A 19,003-nucleotide genomic window follows, 5' to 3' on the forward strand; every position below is an offset into this window, starting at 1 on the left:
CGCTTTTTGTAAGTTGATGAAGATTAGTTTAACTTTATATCTTTAAGACACGTAAAACATCCACGTTTGCACATCAATGCCTGTACTGAGTGTTTTAGTTGCAAAAATTAAATGTAAGAGACGTATTCAACTAAAGTTATGATTACAAAGAACTTTTCGAATGTGTTAAATTGATTGTATTAATATCTGCCGGCAGCGGGATGATGGAATTTGCGTCATTACGTCAGGACGTAAAAGAACTGGTGAACTGGATTTTTGAACTGGTTCATTAAATCGAACTGTCCGAAAGGACCTGTTCGCGGAAAAGAACCGAACCTCCCATCACTTCTGATGAAGCGACATTGATTTTTTAAGGTGGACCAAAAAATTCTAGTCTGAAACTGACGGACGTGTCAGTGTGTAAGTTTTGTTTCATCGGAAATGAAACAGCTCTCTGGTAGTGTTATTTAAATGAGCCAGATTGTTTATGACAAAGCACGTTATGATTAACCACAATGTACTGTATGTGTACATTTACATTTACATTTACGGCATTTAGCAGACACCCTTATCCAGAGTGACTTACAACTGAGCAACTGAGGGTTAAGGGCCTTGCTCAGGGGCCCAGCAGTGGCAGCTTAGTGGACCTGGGGTTCGAACCCATGACCTTCCGATCAGTAGCCCAACACCTTATCCACTGAGCTACCACATCCCACGCACGCACGCACACACACACACACACACACACACACGAACACACAAACAAATAAAAAATGTCCTGTTTTCTGACTTTTAGTGAGACTTTTTTCCTCGCAGCATGCTGTTTACTCAGTTGTGGTTAATCAACATGCTTTGAGGTCGTAAACAATCTGGCTCATTTAAATAACACTACCAGAGAGCTGTTTCCTTTCCGATGAAACAAAACTGAGACACGCTTCTCAGAAACTACACTGGCAGGTCCGTCATTTCCATCCTAGAATTTTCTGGTCCACCTTAAAAAAATCAATGTCGCTTCTATATATATATATATATATATATATATATATATATATATATATATATATATATATATATATATATATATATATATGTAGTAGTGTGTAGTGTGTAGTGTGTGTGTGTGTGTGTGTGTGTGTGTGTGTGTGTGTGTGTATGTTTGAAAAATAACATCGTGGTCATATATTTACAAGTGCTTTGCAGAATCTGCAAAATGTCAATAAATAAATAAATAAATAAAATCATAAAAATTGCATTTTGTTATATATAATGTTTATAACACTTTCATATTTGGATGATCAATGATATATATGTGATAGCTTCATAAGATTAGTCATAGTCCCTGTCCTAAGAAAGTTAAACTGCTCACTGTTCTCTATATTTTAAAAATTCTATAAGTTCTGTGTCTTTGTAATTGGCCCCTTTTCCACCAGCGACTATATGATTTTGATATCCATCTTTTCACACTTAGGACAATTAATGGACTCATACACAATATTTTTGTTTGCATTTCATTCATGGTGAACATGGCATTTTTTCATAACTGGGTCAAGGCACAAGATGAATTTGATGAAGAAGAGAAGCTTAATAAATGCTTAATGTGACATTGCAAGAGGTTTTACTAAACGTTATAGCACCAATTAACCATCTCTTTTTTCTTTTTCTTGAAGTTAAGACAAAAACACACAACTTGTGAAAAATGGGAAAGTATCAATACTTCCATTCCAACTAACTGAAACTAGTTTTTCAGGAAATTAGTTTTTGCTGAGGCTGAGTGTTTCCTTTACTAGACCTTTTAAAATGAGCTATAAAATAACATATTAGAATGAGCATATTAATCTAAACTTGTGACTTGACATGTGGCCAGAACTGCATATGCAATCATTATTTATATATGTTGTATGTATTCTTATTTATAACATTTTTTTTCCTCATAAAGATTAATCCACAGTTCCTGCATACAAACTCCACTAGTCATAAGTGGCCATTCAGTGCTGTTGCAGAACTTATTGGTGAGCCAAATGTCTTTCTTCCGTTCTTTAAAAAAACAACTAGATCTTAATAGATGTGTGAGTGTATGTGTGTGTGTGTCTGTGTGTGTGTCCGTCCTTATATGGTTTGTACAATACTCATAATGAACGCAAAAAAAAAACCCACCAAACATACAAACAACACATAATAAGCACTTAATCAGTGGCCAAGAGGTTTGGCAAATTGTATCGCTAAATATATTATGCTGTTCAGACTGATCAGTGTATCTATTTTTAATGGTTGATTTGTTTTCTCTCTTTTTGTGATCTCTCATTTTCTTCTTTGTATACTTTGTTTAATATCTTTAATAAAAAGTGTTTAAACACTCTTTGTTTTCAAGATTATTTACTGGAAATAAGTTATACATAAAACATAGCTTAAGAAGAAAAACTCTTTTACATTTAGTTTAACATTTTTCTTTGGCTCTATTTCCCTATTGACAGACAATGCTTATGACCCAGATGTCAATGCAAAACAATTGTGGATCACTAAAACAGCAGTCAAAGGCCAGGACTGCCTCATCTTCATGGACAATGGAAACAGAATTGACTATGATAAGATGCACAAAATGCTCAGGTCTGTGCATGAATTATCCTTCTGAAAATATTTAGACAAATCAGTAATATAGGTTTACTGCACACACAAAACACTTCACAATTCACCCAGTTTATTTATCACAATGACAAAATCACTCTCTCTCTCTCTGATTATATATATATATATATATATATATATATATATATATATATATATATAATATCAGTTTTGGCTACAGTGATAAGCAAGCGGTCAGAGGCCATGTTCCAATCAGTCTTTATGGGAACGGCTTTAAGTCAGGCTCCATGCGCTTGGGGAAGGATGCCATCGTGTTCTCAAAGAAAGCCAACATCATGTGTGTGGGTCTTCTGTCACAAACATACCTCAAGAAGACAGGAGTAACGACTGTCATGGTGCCTATTGTCATGTTTACCAAGACAAGACAGAGTGATATCCTTTAACTAAAACAGAGAGATAGATGGCTGGAGGAATGAAGGACAGGAATACATGAAATATACTGTATATTACAGGAGTCTTTACTGCAAGAGAGGGTGATTAAAAAAATAACCTTAAACTGTCACACTGTTTTTCAGTTTTGTATTAAAAACATATGCTGTAACTACTATAAATTATTACATGTATGTGGTATAACATATATATATGAAGTTATACGAAATACAATATATGAGGTACATCTTTGTTTTTTGATCCTTAACCACACTGCTCACTTAGTGCTGCACCAGAGCATGCAGAGAGTCTTCATGATATAATGACATATTCTTTAACACTGAGAAAGAACTGCTGTCCGAGTTTACTGTCATTGAAAACCTATGCCCCAATTCAAGTGGAACACGCATCATCATCTGGAACCTACACAGGTGAACATGCATAGCATTACTGATTTACTTTAGTTTTATATGAAAGGTCTGTTTCAAGCTCACAGTTGTGACTGAATACTGGAATTGCATTTTACTTTAGAAGGAATGTGTAATATTGTTATACTATTTATATAGAGCAATACCAGTATAGTTAATGATATAAATGTGACGTGTCACTTGAAACATATTTTAGACAAGATAACCTCATTTTGCAAAACACCAGAGGGAAAGAACAAATTTCTGGGTTGTAAGTATACCATAAATAATATATTATTACCATAAATCCACAATTTGTTTCCTCCTCTCATTATGCTGCTGCAGAGGATCTTCAGGAGAGTTAGAATTTGATTTCAAGAAGGATCCCTATGACATGCGGATCCCTGTTGAGGTGTACGAGAGCACTAGGGCACAAACCAGGTGGCAAGAAGAGAGTGGCATTTCAGTGCCTAAGAGTGAATATTCACTGCGGGTGAGAATTTAACAAGAAAACGACGTGAGAGAGTTGATATGCAGGTGATTGAAAATGTGCTAATTTCTGAACTGAATTGAATTTTTGCAACAGCTCCTATTCAAATCTGCAGGTACAGTCTCAAAATTAAGTTCAACTACTGATCAATGTATAGTCAAAGCTGTTTATTTCTCTCTTACTTCAGGCATACTGTAGTATTCTATACCTGAAGCCAAGAATGCAGATTGTTATCCAAGGCCAGAAAGTGGAAAGTCAGTTTGTCACAAAGAGTCTAGTAAATGTCTTCACAGACAAATACAAACCTGCTGGTCTTGTATCCTTTTTACAAATAGAGCACCAGAATGTAAAAAAACAGCTAATGATACACTAGTAAGAGCTACTTATTAAATGTTCAAATATTTTTAATGCCATGGTCCTTAAGTCTTTGTCTCAGAAAAAGGGAATAACAATCACATTTGGCTACAACACGAAGAGCAAAGATCACTACGGATTGATGATGTACAACAAAAACCGCCTAATCAAAGCCTAGGAGCGTGTCGCCTGCCAGCGCAAGGTGAGAATCATACAGGTCGACGTTTTAATCATAAAGTTTCTTTTTAGTATCATAAGGTTTTAACACTTACTATTTTATATTGCTTTTGCATACAATCACAGAACAACAAATCAGAAATATACAGATAAACAATGATAGTGTCATGCACGTGAACAGGTTACTGTAGATCCAAAAGCTGGTTTATTAGGCAATATCCAAAACAGGCAAGGGTCACACATCAGGCAAACAACAACATCAAAGGAAATCCAAAAATAGTAGTCCATAATCCAGGCGTAAGTCAGGGCAGGTAGCAAACATTCATAAACACAAAAAAGAAGCAAGGTCAAAACAAGGCAATAGACGGAACCGATAATACGCTCAGAATGCAGACAATAATAACAATACTTTGCGACATCCAAGAGTTCTGAGTGAGTTTAAATAGACCAGGTGATTGCAAACAGGAAACAGGTGTGCTGAGTTGGTGGTGCAATGAATTGTGGGAAACAGAGTCCTGATGCTAAAGTGCAGCAAATCCTCTGCAGGCCAGCAGAGGGAGCCCTCATGGCTCTCATAACAGTCAGATAGGGAATACATAGAACGATGCAAAGAACTACAGTACGGTAGGGTCTGAACTCTGAGTCTGAATTTATTAAATTCAAATTCTGCACTATTTCTAAGTCCCCATAGAGAAATGTGTGCTATGGACCATGTTTAATGCTATGTTTAAATGCTAATGCATTTCCCAATGAGTCCTGAATGCATACCTACTGTTACTATTTGATAGGTGGTATGTGTCTAAGTAACATCTACATGAAAGCCAGGACCCAATGTTTCCCAGCAAACTGAAACACATACTCCTGTTCATCCACATGATTGAAAATCATAGCCTTTGCTCCCATGCACATCAGTGAGCTTTGGGCTCCCTGACCCTATCAGCAGTTTACCAGATGTTCTTCATTGGATCACTTGGTAGTCAAAATCCTATTTTTCATGATATTTTCATTGTGTTATATATGTGTTATAATATTTATTCTGTTACCAGGCTAACGGCACAGGAGAAGGAGTTATCGGGGTGTTAGAATGTAACCATCTCACACCAATTCACAACAAGCAGGACTTTGATAATAATGAAGAATACAGGTGTGTTTGAGTAACATGTCCAGATGAGCCAAGAGTTTTTATTTATATACAAATCGTTGTACAGTATACAGCATGAGTATTATCGCAAGTATCTTAACCACTGGATTTTTAGGTGTTTTAATTTTTAATTTCTTTTGATTTTGTGTCTGTGCAGGAAAACCATGATAATTGTAGGTATGAAGCTTGAGCAATATTGGAAGGAACTTCACTATAGACATAAGACATGCAGCGAAGAACCTTTTGAGGATACTGTGTAAGTTGTAAAATGCCCCCTTCTCTCTCTCTCTCTCTCCCCCACCCCCCTCCCTCTCCAACAATTACAAAAATGTTCAGTACTATTGCATTGGGCCTTTATCAGATATTACAAGTTTCTGGCTTGTGTCCATTACAACAGAAGCAACATTGCATTTGCTCTCACACAGATTCTGTATGTAAGGCCACACTGATTAACATAGGAGCATATTTACAAGAAATTAACACATGATTGTTTGGACTTACAGATCAACTCCTGAACAAAACTGGGTTCAGTGTAATGATTGTTTGAAGTGGCGAAAACTTCCAGATGGTGTTGATGGTAAAAAACTGCCTGAAAAGTGGTTCTGCCACATGAACGCTGACCTTCAATTCAGGTGCCTTTGTGTATCTCTTTCTATTTCTGTTTATGTGTATTTGTGTGTGTTCTCATGTAAATGATAACGTGATTCCATCAGGAGTTGTACAGATGAAGAAGAGCTTGATGAGTCTAATGATGAACAACCTAATTGCTGGAAAATCTACAAAAAACAGTGAGGAATAGTTCCTGTCATATACATAGATAAGTCTAATATCATACATTTCTTTTGAGGTTATACAGTCAGGTCCATAAATATTTGAACATTGACAAAGTTATTGTTTTTTTTTTAGCTGTCTACAACAGCAATTGGAGGTGGATTTATGTAATGAAAATAATAACAAACTGTAAACTTCCAGGTTTTATTTAAGGGTATGTAAATTCAATTCAGTTGAAAGTTAAAGGAAATGACATCACTTTGTGTATTTGCCATCTAAATTTTTTTAAAGCCAAAAGTAATCAAATTGTTATTACATGATGAGCTCCAGAATTATTTTCTTTTACTTAGGCAGGTTTCACTGTTCAGTTGATTGACTGAATAAACAGGATGTTGCACATAGCATTCTGAAATAAAAAAGGCAAACATTTCATATATCAACAATCTGTGCAATGCAGAAAGTCTAAGAGCTGTTTTATGTATTATGACTGCTGTTTTCTATCTTCAAAAATAATAATAAATTCAAAAAATTATTATAGAAAAATGAAATAATAATAATAATAATAATAATAATAATAATAATAATAATAATAATAATAATAATAATAATAATATTTAACAGAATTTAACAACATTTAAGAGAACTTGCAATGTGTGCATTTAGAATATAGTATGGGAAAGATAATGCATTAACATAAATAGATATAATGTGTTCAGGTAATTACAGAATCACTTGATTAATCATAAATTCATATATTCATAGTATCTGTCTTCATCTTTCATTCACAAGTGTGGTTTATTTTTTTGTTTTTTGTTTTCCACAAATATCTCAAGAGCCCAGTGACACCCAGACCTTCTGGTACTTCAGCTGTCATTCTGGACACATCTCTCTCTACTACTCCTAAAAGGTACTGCAGTCACTCCTTCTGTCTCATGTTCCTTCAAAATAGCATTGCATTATGAGTACCTGGATGATTTTAATTGAAATTTATTTCAGGAAAAACAAAGCCTTGGACATAAATCAAGAGAAATCTGGGAAGAAACGTAGAATAAAATGTTTTGACAAAAACATACCAGATTCTCTTTCCATGATCAGTCCTGCTAGTGATTCTAATACTGCTGACTGCAAAAACCTTAAAACAGCACTGGATGATGTGATTTTCGTGATCACGAGTGACGAAAAGAGCATTCAATTTAGAAAATCCAGCTCTGGGGACCAGCAGATTAGCAAAGGGCAGTACCTGCAGGTCATGAAGGCAATGAAGCAGCTCGAAGATAAGCTACGGGAGCTAATAAAATTGCTGAAGACAGAGGCGAGTGTCTAAATTGGCTGGATACACCTTAATTGAACTAAATATGTCTAAATATAAAATGCAATTGTAATAGTACATCAACTATATTTTATGTCCTATTACTGTAATTCTTACCTTGTCTTTTCCTGCTTGTACAAAGGAAGTGGACACAAAGATGGATAGTCTAGAATATGAGAAGTGGACAAACAGCTGTGAGAGCCTGCAGAAATGTTTAGAAGAAAGCAAGATAAAACATGAAAAGGTGGAGGTTACAACAGATGATTGTGTAGCACCTTTGAGAGAAGCCTCCAACCCAGGAAGAGGAAAGGATTCCCAGTGGATAAGGAAGACTGAGACACAGGACAGATCAGAAAGGTCAGAGAGGAGACCGAGATAATAATATGCAGTCACAGTAAGAGCTCTGGGTTTAAAATCCAGTTTGTCACAAATTTCAGCCTTGATCATCTTAATATTTTACATTGTAATACTGTAGCATACTATAGATAACATACTGCCGACTATCTGGCAGGTGACCTGCACTGTAACACAATACCTCAAATAAAGTGTCTCAAATAGAGTTTCTTTTCTTCATCCTCAGGTTTAGAGAACTCAGAAAAAGAATGACACGTATCTTGGCCACTTTTGTTCCTGCTCCAGACCTTGAGAAGGTTATTGATCAGATTCTTACTCAGGATATAGATGAGATGTCCTCTACAGATGTATTATTTGGTTGGTACATTTATTTAAAGCACAAGTGCTTATTTGTCAATTTATTATACTGACTTGAATATTTAAAAACATATTAATACAAAAGCTGTTTGTGTAGTTTTCTTTCAAATATTGTAACACACTAGGCTCTGTGTAAAACTCCACACAGAGTATCCAAAGTTCAGGATTAATTATATTTGTAATTTGTTTTTCTTTGCATGTGGCTTTTATGGAATGTGAAGGAGCAGACAGTTGTTCGAAATCTACACAGCACTGTCACACCAAACATGTATATATATATATATATATATATATATATATATATATATATATATATACAGTATACAGGTGCATCTCAATAAATTAGAATGTCGTGGAAAAGTTCATTTGTTTCAGTAATTCAACTCAAATAGTAAAACACATGTATTATATCAATAGTCAAAGTTGCTGAGGTGAAGTGTTTGAATCAAGCAGTTAATAGGCAAAACAATTTCATATAGTAAATAAAACCTAAAATAAATCTGCCTATTAGCCTTTATTATATGTGGATTATTACATTAATATTGGATTATTAAAGTGTTGTGAAAAATGTTGGCCTGATTTTTTTAATTTATTTGCACATTTGTCACACTTTGTTTCAGATCATCAAAGAAATTTAAATATTAGTCAAAGATAAGTAAACACAACATGCCGTTTTTAAATGAAGGTTTTTATTATCAAGGGAAAACAAAGTCAAAAACCACATGGCCCTGTGTGGAAAAAGTATTTAAACATAACTGTTAAAACATAACTTAACTGTGGTTTATCACACCTGAGTTCAATTTCTCTAGCCACACCCAGGCCTGATTACTGCCACACCTGTTCACAATCAAGAAATCACCTAAATAAGACCTGACTGACGAAGTGAAGTAGACCAAAATATCCTAAAATGCTACATATCATGCCGAGATCCAAAGAAATTCAGTAACAAATGAGAAAGAAAGTAATTAAAATCTATCAGTCTGGAAAAGGTTACAAAGCCATTCCTAAAGCTGTGGAACTCCAGCAAACCACAGTGAGAGCCATTATCCACAAATGTTGAAAACATGGATCACTGGTCAATCTTCCCAGGAGTGGTCGGCAGCGACGACTCATCCAAGATGTCACAAAAGACCCCAAACCAAAGAACTGCAGGCCTTACTTGCCTCAGTTAAGGTCAGTGTTCATGACTCCACCATAAGAAAAAGACTCCAAGACGAAAACCGCTGCTGAACAAAAAGAACATAAAGGCTCGTCTCAGTTTTGCCAGAAAACATCTTGATGATCCCCAAAACTTTCTGGAAGCGGTTCATGACTCCACCATCACACTACCACCACCATATTTTACTGTTGGTAGTGTGATGGTCTGGAGTTGCTTTGCTACTTCAGGCCCTGGAAAACTTGTTGTGATTAATGGAACCATGAATTCTGCTGTCTACAAAAAAAAAATTGGGAAGCTGAAGCAAACTTGGGTTCTGCAGCAGGACAATGATCCAAAACACACCAGCAAGTCCACCTCTGAATGGCTGAAGAAAAACAAAATGAAGACTTTGGAGTGGCCATGTCAAAGTCCTGAACTCAATCCTGTTGAGATACTGTGGCATGACATTTAAAAGGTGGTTCATGCTTGAAATCCCTCCAATGTGGCTGAATTACAACAATTCTGCAAAGATGAGTAGACCATAATTTCTCCACAGCACTGTAACAGACTTATTGCAAGTTATCGCAAATACTTGATTGCAGTTCATGCTGCTAAGGGTGGCCCAAGCAGTTATTAGGATTAAGGGGGCAAGCTCACAGGATTTTGTTTTCCCTTAATAATAAAAACATTCTTTGAAAAACTGCATGTTGTGTGACAAACATGCAAAAAAATAAAAAACCAGGAAGGGGCCAACACTTTTCACACCACTGTAGGTGGAGTTATGAAAAACTGAGGTGTATGTAATCTTTTGGCCTCAACTGTACTTAAGTAAGTCCTTGTGTCTTTCAGCCCATTGGCTACAGAGACTAAATTTAAAGCTGTTTGTTTATGCAATATAGTTTTACGTATATGCTACAGTGTGCTTTTCCTCTTTTCAAAAGCACTCAGCAGCCACAGATCCTGAATTAGTTCAACACTGTACTGACAGTAGTGCCTATAGGTACAACATGGGCATATTTTATTCTGTCCTTCAAAATAATTAAATGATTTTTTACATTACTCTTGCATTTTTTGGTAACATTACAAAATAAAAACAGTAATGTAATGTATTTTCCTCTGCAGGTTTCTGTGCTCTCATGCTGGTGTGTTTTTCTGTAAAATGACCAACATTTCTATTGAGATGAAAGGGAGTGGAGAAGTGTTGTACACAGTACTTCCCTGGGACAAAAGTCAGTTGCATGGCATGGGCCAGTTCATGCCTGCAGGGCACCTGTATAACATTAACTGCTCTGACGATTCAATTCGTTATCTGCACCTTCCACACTGTGAGATACCTACTGGTAAGTTAATTTAAGGTTATAATGTTAGGATTATAATCAACCTAATAAAAAGAGAAATACAAATCACATTTTACATAAATAATTATGTGTGAATGTAGAATTACTGGTTACAGTAACATAAGTGAAAGATTTGTATTATAAAAAGGCAGTTTATTAATTTTTTTTTACTTCTTCATGTATACAAATGATCGACATAGGTCATCCATAACCTTGAAACCATTGATATTTGAAGTAAGTAACATTTTATAGCAAGTTCATTTCAGGAAATTTTCAAGAAATTTACTTAAATCAATAAAACTCAAACAAAGATCATCTCTTTTTTTACATGGTACTTTTACAAGTTTTACAGAGAATGGCACAGGGTACAGGGTGCTTCTCTTAAAAGACCAATGTCACTGGGTACATTAAGTGCATTTGGATTAGGTCGAGAGGGATGTTTGAGTCACTTGAGAAAGAGGAGCAGGAGTTTGCATCAACTATCTTGGTAGTGGGGTGGGGTGCTGTTGAGCAGTCCATTTTCCTTCAAGTCTTAAGCTTTTTTAGAACAAAGAGCTCAGTGAGAGAGTTAAGAATGTAAATTCCAGGCTTGACCAGAAACCTCTTATTCAGAAATAAAATGTCAGTTAAGAGCACAAAGGAAATATAACATGAGGATTAATAGAAACTATAATGCATGGGCCCAGTGTACATGTAAGAGAAACTAGGACATGAAACATGGAAAGTACAGATAAGAGATATGAGAAACAAAGAAAGTTGTATAAAGGTATGCAGCATAAAAAACTCACAGAAATGCTGCTAACATTATGAACATGTTGAAAAGTGCTAGAAAAACGTATTTTAACAAGAAACTTGAAACAACAAATTCTCATTCACCTATGTAATATTTCACTCAATATTGTAAAATAGGATTCAAATGATCCATAAGGTTATGAGCGTTAATATTATTTACAGTATAGGCTGTTAGTCCTCTGCATGCTGCCAAAACAGTTTCAGCCCACTGAGGCATGTGTTTTACAAGAAAATCTTACATCATGACCATAGCAACAGATCCTTTAAGTCCTGTGGCATAGAGCAGCCTTGTTGTTCCAGAACATCCCATAAATGCCGAATTGGAATGAGATCTGGGTATTTGGTGTCAGGACAGCACCTTGAACTGTGTCATGTTTCTCAAGCCATTCCTGAACATTTGTACAATGTATTATCCTGCTGAAAGATACCATGATCAGCTTCAAAATATCATCTCCATTAAAGTGTTCTTGTGTAGTGGAACTGGCAAGATGCACACAATAATGTTTGCTATAATCCTTATAATTGCCAACTGTTCGCTTATAATGTCTATTACAGAATCCAATCTCAGACCTTGACACTATTCCCTTTGTCTTTGGTCATAATGTTTTGGTTCATTGTTGTATTTAATGACACTTTATAACATAATTTTAAAAATAACTTACTTTTCCTTTTTCTTATACTTCAGATAAAAATGAGTTGAAAAATGAGAATGAACTGTCTGTGGCACATTTCAGTGAGGGTAATGTTGAGATCATTCAGCCCCTGAATATAACAAGCACACACGTGATTTTTGAAGTTCATGGTCTCTCCATCTTTGGCCTGTTAATAAAAAGGTGGTTCTTTGAAAAGCCTATCAGTGGCCAAGTCCTTCTCTTCTACAATGAAAAGCGCAAAAATCTGCACATTCATTTGTTACCAGTAAATGTGTCCGTTAAAGAGGTAAGCTACTAATCTGCTTTAATTAACTTTTTATTTTAGGATTTTAGTGTTTTCTTCCAGATGTTGTTCACACATGGAGTGCTAAAATATAGTGACATTTCAGGCAGATTTTTTTCTTAAGGTGAACAAAATGGGATACAATTTTTTTTTGTTTTTTTTTTCCATCAAATTTTAAATTAAGCTAAATCAAAACTTAATCACTTCAATGTTTTTCTTTAAATATTCTGCTTAACCATGTAGGTACGGAAATTAAATCAGTGCAACACCTACATTCAGTGCAGCTCCCTATGTCAGCTGACCCCTGGTAAAAAAAACAGACCAATCTGTGAGCCTTATTCTTACTAGCCAAAGGTAAACCACAATTCCTTTTGTGGAAAAAGAAGATTTCTTGGCACATTAAAGAACTATGTTTAGCTATTTTTTGTTTTTCTTAGGTTGAGACATTTGGCTGTGACTATGGTCCTAACTATCACCCCACATTTGAGGTGATCCTTAATAACAAGGTTGAAGACCTCACATTGGGTCTGTTGGATGAAAGTGGCCAGGAGGTGTGGGAACCTCGTCAGATCTTTATTACAGGTAGCCAAAAATTTATTTTTGTATTCTAATTTGATAGAAAGCATTGGACTTGATTTCAGTCTGTCATAGCAAGTTCAGGATCACCCAAAATGATTTATAAGTCTCTGGATTTTTTCGCACTGAATCTTTATTTCTGTCTTATTACCTTAGCTGAGAGTAAAGAAGCAAGTCCAGCAGAAAAAGATAATGGTAAATATTTCAGATTGTGCTATTTTCCAGCAGATCAATTTGTACATTGCAATATTAGATGTATTTTTGCTTCACTGAACACTACTTATCAAATGAAATCTGAAAGAAGTTCTGACCTTGAAACATTCTTATGAAAACTTTTTTGAACAATTCGGAATATTTTGACAAACGTTTTTTTTTTAATAAAATGTACTGTAATTCAGTAGAAAGATTCATGCAGTGTTCATTATTATAATTTAATGTTTATATCTATTTTTGGTGCTGAATTTGTAGATAAACACAGAGACATACTCATACAGAGAGTTTTTCCGGTATTGGAAATAGCAGACACTCTACTTACCAAGAAACTCATCAGAGACGAACTGTGTAATGATATCAAGGAAGCAACAACATCACAGAAAAAAATGAGGATACTGTACAGTTGTCTTGACTCAGGAGGAAAAGCTGTGAAAGCAGAATTCTATAAAATCCTTAAGCAGAAGCAGCCTGAAATAGTGAATGATCTGGATCCTAGATCAAATTATGCATAGAAGATTAAAGACGAATTTTACACAACCTGAAATGTGAATGTGAAAGTTAAGACTCAGGTAGTGATTTATATAAGCACATACTCATTTTGTTAATTTTGCTGGAAGAATTCTGCAGAACACAAGCAAATATTTATTGATTTTTATAATGGATGCACATCATATACATTTTATACCATGTTATATAAAAATTAGCCATTCAAATATTTTAACATAACCTTTCCTTTACTTTGTATTTTGTATTTTATTTAACATATATCGGTGCATTTATGAGCTCTATACTGTATGTACATTTACTGTATGTATTGATAAATAGACATCTGTATAGCCTAAATAAAATATCTGCAATTAAGTATGCAGAATGAAAATGGGCTTAAAATTAAATGTGTTGAAAGTAAATTATGCCAATTTATGCACACACCCTATTGCATGCCCATGCTTGAAGAAACCCAAAAGGCATAAACAATTAAAGTACTGTACGATGTCATATAACAAGTCTCTCTTCAGTTTTTTCCCATTCTAGTAGAGTTCCTGTAAAATGTAATGAGACACATAAATTAATGTGGTTTGGTTATTTTCATCTCATCAGATTTTTTGTCTGCTACAGTACAATTTATATTCATAATTGACCCAATCCAGATATTTAAGATTTTAAGATTTTGAATTAAGGTTGTCTATGATCTCAGTTAAAACTAGGGACCAGTTGGCACCTTCTGTAAGAAATGAAACAGAAAGTGTAGCTCTGTAGGCTTTAAGCCAATATGCAGAAATCTACACAGACTGAGCATAGAGTTGTACACGATAACTGAATGTCCATTTAGAATCCTTTGTAGTGAATCCCAAGAAAGGAGTTTCCTACTGCTTCATATGAAGCTATATACTATAGATACATGACATAAGTATAACTAGACTCAACTCTAACCAATGTTGTCTAATAAAATCTTCTCAGAGGCTTTGTAAACAATGTAGATTTTTTATTAAACAACCAAAAAAGTGAGTCAGTCTGCAGAGTAACTGTGTAACAATACACTGGTTCATCTTTGTATAAATTTCTAACACGGTTTTCTCACTAAACTAGATTTTTCTCTTTTTTTTATTTGGCCACACCATGGCCCCATGCCATATTTTGCTCTGAAGACTGAAGCTATCCTGCCTAACCAGGTTTTACACACAGATTACATTCCATTCCGATTTCACAATACTGTACATACAGTAGGCCCTTGGTTACTCTCTTGATGAATCATCCATTGATGATTTTTAATAGATTATGCACTGGTCATGTAGGAGTAAATATACCCTTTGATTGATTGATTAAAATATTTCATAGCCCCTGGGTTAGTTTATATTGTAGCAATAAACGCTGAAAATAATTAATATGAAATTAAAGTCACAATTGTGTTTGTTGAATGTTTAAATCATTCCCTATTAAAATTTGATTTAATTTAACAGATGAGCACCTCAGCACCATGACATCACTGTGGCTAGATAGATATTTCAGTCTAGTTAATTAAATGATAAAGAAGAGAAATAACATTTTTTGAATTGTACTATTGGACAACTGCTACAGGGCTGTTGGATGACAGTTACATGTATATGAACTTCATTACATTTGTTTTTGAAAAAAGTGCTTTAAACATATATTTTCACCACTTCTTTTAGATTATCACTTGTCAATCTATGTATGTTTGTATGTATATATTTGGGCTGCAGCTATCGATTATTTTAGTAATCAAGTATACTATCTATTATTCCATTGATTAATCGAGTAATCAGTTAAGAAGTACATTTTTCTTTATTAAAGTGGAATACTAAATACGAAATACTAAAGAGAAAAGACGTTTCTTAAAAATAAACATCTAATTTGTTTACTTTTTATAAAAATGAACATTTTTATTTCTGAAATTGCATACATTAATAATCGGGAAAACTAAACCCATTTAGTGCATTTAATTGACATATTACATTCTGTAGTGGAATGACATACATTTTTAAGCAATCATAATTATTTAGGCTAAATGCGACCACGATGACCACTGTTGTGGTCCATCAGCTCAATCTTACAGAAAACATTAGGTTACTGTCGTAAACCCCGGTTCTCTGAAACATCGAGTGGAGAGATCCTCCTATGGGAAGAGCATCCGTTCCTGACATCTACAGAAGCATCCAAATGCACCAAGTCTGGCTTGACAGACAGGAGCTCGTGCTAATGGCAGGTAAGGTATTCGCCCCTTACCCGAGTGCATAATGCACCTGCAACCCGAGCGTACGGCGGGGAAAAGACCATATGCCTGAAAACATGCACAGCCAGGCCGGGCAGACAGGGCTGACAAGAGTGCACGTGGCTACGAAGAGCCCACAGAGGGGGGGTCGCCCATGCCCAGACCCGCCATATCCTTCACCTCAAGCCCTGTGAGACCGTGTTTTAGATCAAGCGGATCTCTCCAGCAATACCTCATGTGTTTTGCACATGCAGGGAGGATGGGCAGGAGCTGCTTCCTAGAAGAAGATGGCAGGAGGCCCTAGAAGTTTACCGTCATACACATCCCTCTCCTGATCCGAAGCGTTCAGGAGAGCCAGCCATTCGATGTTGAGGCGTGCGGCAGCGCGTTTGCGAAGCTCCAACAGCACTGATTGAGGTGGGGCCGGGGGGAGCCTGAGGGGCCACAGAAGACAGGATGGCTTCCTTGTCTTCCGAGCCCTCGAGAAGGCCCGCCTCGGCCTCATCCCGGAACCTGCCGGTCCGTCGGGGAAGCGGTCGTCGGCCGATAGTAAATCCTCAAACGGGGAATGTCGGCCCAGTCAGAGGAAGCCGCACCAGGCCCCCGGGAGCACGGTGGCGTCGCCTTTGTCCCCCTCCGAGTCGGACAGCTCGAAGTCGACACACTGGGAAGTGGCCGTCTTGAGCCTGCGACGCAGGAGCTTTTTCGGGAGCGCCAGGCAATGGCTACAGTTCTCTGGCAGATCAATAGCCTCTTGCGCATGCTTGAGACCCGTGCAGACAACGAGGAAGGGATGGGAATCCCTCGCGGCGATAAGCGCACCGCACGCGGCCGGGCAGGCTCGCGATAGGTTGTCCACCAGAGTAGCCGGAGCCACTTTGGAGAGTGCCATAAGGAGGAAAAAAAGGTAAAAAGCAGGCGGGCAGCCTACGGAAAAAAAGGGGGGTGCGAGCGTGGGCGGCTCGTGAAGCTAACCTGGCTGAGGACGAGCATGTCCAGCGGAGGCTGATCAAGCGATATCTCCTCCTGAAGACAGAAAGTGCAGTCCAAAAAACCAGGGAGCTGTGAGGTAGGATCAGAAGTCGCGAGAAGCGAAAGTGAACTTTGTGCAGCGCCAGACTTTGTGCAATTGGATGCTTCTGTAGAGGTCAGGTCGGATGCCCTTCCCATAGGTGGATCTCGAACATAAGATGATGAAAGAGAACACACTGTACTGAGTTTTAGTTTGGAAACTTTCTGCCTTTTACTTTCGCCTGAACCTTCTAACTGCCTTTCTTTCTTTCTTAACTTTCTTGCCATTCCTCCGTTATTCATTTTGCAGTGTCGGTGTTTACATCACAGTAAATGGAATAAACAAAGCTAATTTTCCTTGATTATTCTTTTTGTATTCTAATAACTCAAGGCATTGTTTCAGCACTATATGTATGTATGTATGTATGTATGTATGTATGTATGTATGTATGTATGTATGGTAGGCAAGGGTAAAATGAATTACAATTTCATTGTACTGCTGCACAACAGGCTCCACATTTCTCCATTAAATCCGAGAGAGAAAGGATCTCAATCCTTTTTTAAGCTGATGGGATTTTGCAGGTGTTACAATCCAGTCTAGGGTTGAGCTGCACAGAGATATAGTTTGCGATTCAGTGGTTTGATACCTTTATAATTTGGGGCAAAGACCAAAAAAAAAAAAAAGACACAAAATAGAATTCATAAGAAAGAGTGTATATATATATATATATATATATATATATATATATATATATATATATATATATATATAAAAGAGGAATATATAAAAGAGGAACATATACAAACAACGGTAGAATGGTGTCTCTTCAGGGTGGGCCCAAGCCAAAATAATAAACAATAATTCAATCCAGTTCAATTCAAGTTTATTTGTATAGCACTTTTTACAATAGACATTGTCTCAAAGCAGCTTTACAGAACCTAAACATAGAACAGAAGGGAAGGTACACATAATATAAGTATATATATAATATAAAGAATTAATATAATAAAAAATTCAAGATTATTTTATATATATATATATATATATATATATATATATATATATATATATATATGATATATATATATATATATGTGTGTGTGTGTGTGTGTGTGTGTGTGTGTGTGTGTGTGTGTGTGTGTGTGTGTGTGTGTGTGTCACATTGGGGCGGTTTCCTTTATTCCTAAATAAAGTCACAACTAGCCTAATTCTTCATAAATTAATTCAGAATTACAAAAAAAGCTTTTTGAGACACTACTTAAGTTGAGATTAATTAGTTGTAGACTAGAGAGTCACAGACTAAGCTAAATTTGGACTAACAGGCTACTCTTTGTGAAGCCTGATTATATTAATGACTAGCGCTTATTGATTACCTGAGGACACTTCAAAAACCAGGGATGGAATCTTAAAACATATTAGCATTGTGTGGAAGTGGAGTAAATCATCCAACCAAACAATGGACAAAGGTAAAAGGAAATTTCTGTGAATTTGAAAAACATTTATTGAAGCAAATTGTGTCAAACCACCCAATTATTGAGAAGAAACAGCATGATTCATCAACAGAAAGCAAGAAAAAGAATGCCTGGAGTAAAATTTGCACTGAATTTAACTCAAATGAAAAAGTAAGCCAAAGGACAGTCCAGCAACTTCAGGAAAGAGTGTATTTATTAGGTTTTCCCACTTTTACAAATCAGTCCTTTAAGTTTGTTTTGTGTTGCACACACAGTGGGACCTAAACATATCTAATTCAGAAATTAAAGAAACCGTATAATAATTACTAACATAATTTCTAAATTGTCATCTTTCCAAGATCCTCTGGAAAAGCATAAAAATTCAATTAAAGAAGACAAATGCTGTTGCTCGTAGGGAGCATTTCAAGACTGGTGGTGGAACCCCGGAAAGACCAGAGACAGATGACAT

General features: G+C 36.0%; 1 protein-coding gene and 4 long non-coding RNA genes across 5 annotated transcripts in view; 3 read left to right on the forward strand and 2 right to left on the reverse strand.

The window, feature by feature from the left end:
* The window catches only part of LOC113641046 (NACHT, LRR and PYD domains-containing protein 1b allele 2-like), a 147,609-nt gene extending 133,270 nt beyond the window's left edge, over positions 1–14,339 (forward strand). The window contains exons 6-8 of the mRNA XM_047815018.1: positions 12,992–13,136; positions 13,287–13,325; positions 13,599–14,339. Of these exons, the coding sequence (XP_047670974.1) occupies positions 12,992–13,136; positions 13,287–13,325; positions 13,599–13,855 (441 nt within the window). The 3' untranslated portion in view covers positions 13,856–14,339. The remainder of the gene's footprint in view (positions 1–12,991; positions 13,137–13,286; positions 13,326–13,598) is intronic.
* Positions 3,021–6,826, forward strand: LOC113641019. Its single transcript, XR_007140816.1, has 6 exons — positions 3,021–3,422; positions 3,744–4,204; positions 4,325–4,444; positions 5,466–5,563; positions 5,718–5,816; positions 6,064–6,826. It is a non-coding gene; the product is annotated as an uncharacterized LOC113641019 (long non-coding RNA).
* LOC125141449 lies at positions 4,275–5,458 on the reverse strand. The gene is made up of 2 exons (XR_007140826.1): positions 4,829–5,458; positions 4,275–4,619 (listed from the first exon to the last, which is right to left on the reverse strand). It is a non-coding gene; the product is annotated as an uncharacterized LOC125141449 (long non-coding RNA).
* LOC125141446 lies at positions 6,602–7,976 on the reverse strand. The gene is made up of 3 exons (XR_007140821.1): positions 7,916–7,976; positions 7,758–7,806; positions 6,602–6,737 (listed from the first exon to the last, which is right to left on the reverse strand). It is a non-coding gene; the product is annotated as an uncharacterized LOC125141446 (long non-coding RNA).
* Positions 7,783–12,297, forward strand: LOC125141444. Its single transcript, XR_007140818.1, has 4 exons — positions 7,783–7,997; positions 8,221–8,619; positions 10,431–10,489; positions 10,612–12,297. It is a non-coding gene; the product is annotated as an uncharacterized LOC125141444 (long non-coding RNA).
* Positions 14,340–19,003: the final 4,664 nt, after the last annotated feature.

This window comes from Tachysurus fulvidraco, chromosome 6 (assembly GCF_022655615.1).
Source record: "Tachysurus fulvidraco isolate hzauxx_2018 chromosome 6, HZAU_PFXX_2.0, whole genome shotgun sequence".
In the NCBI taxonomy this organism is placed as follows: Eukaryota; Metazoa; Chordata; class Actinopteri; order Siluriformes; family Bagridae; genus Tachysurus; species Tachysurus fulvidraco.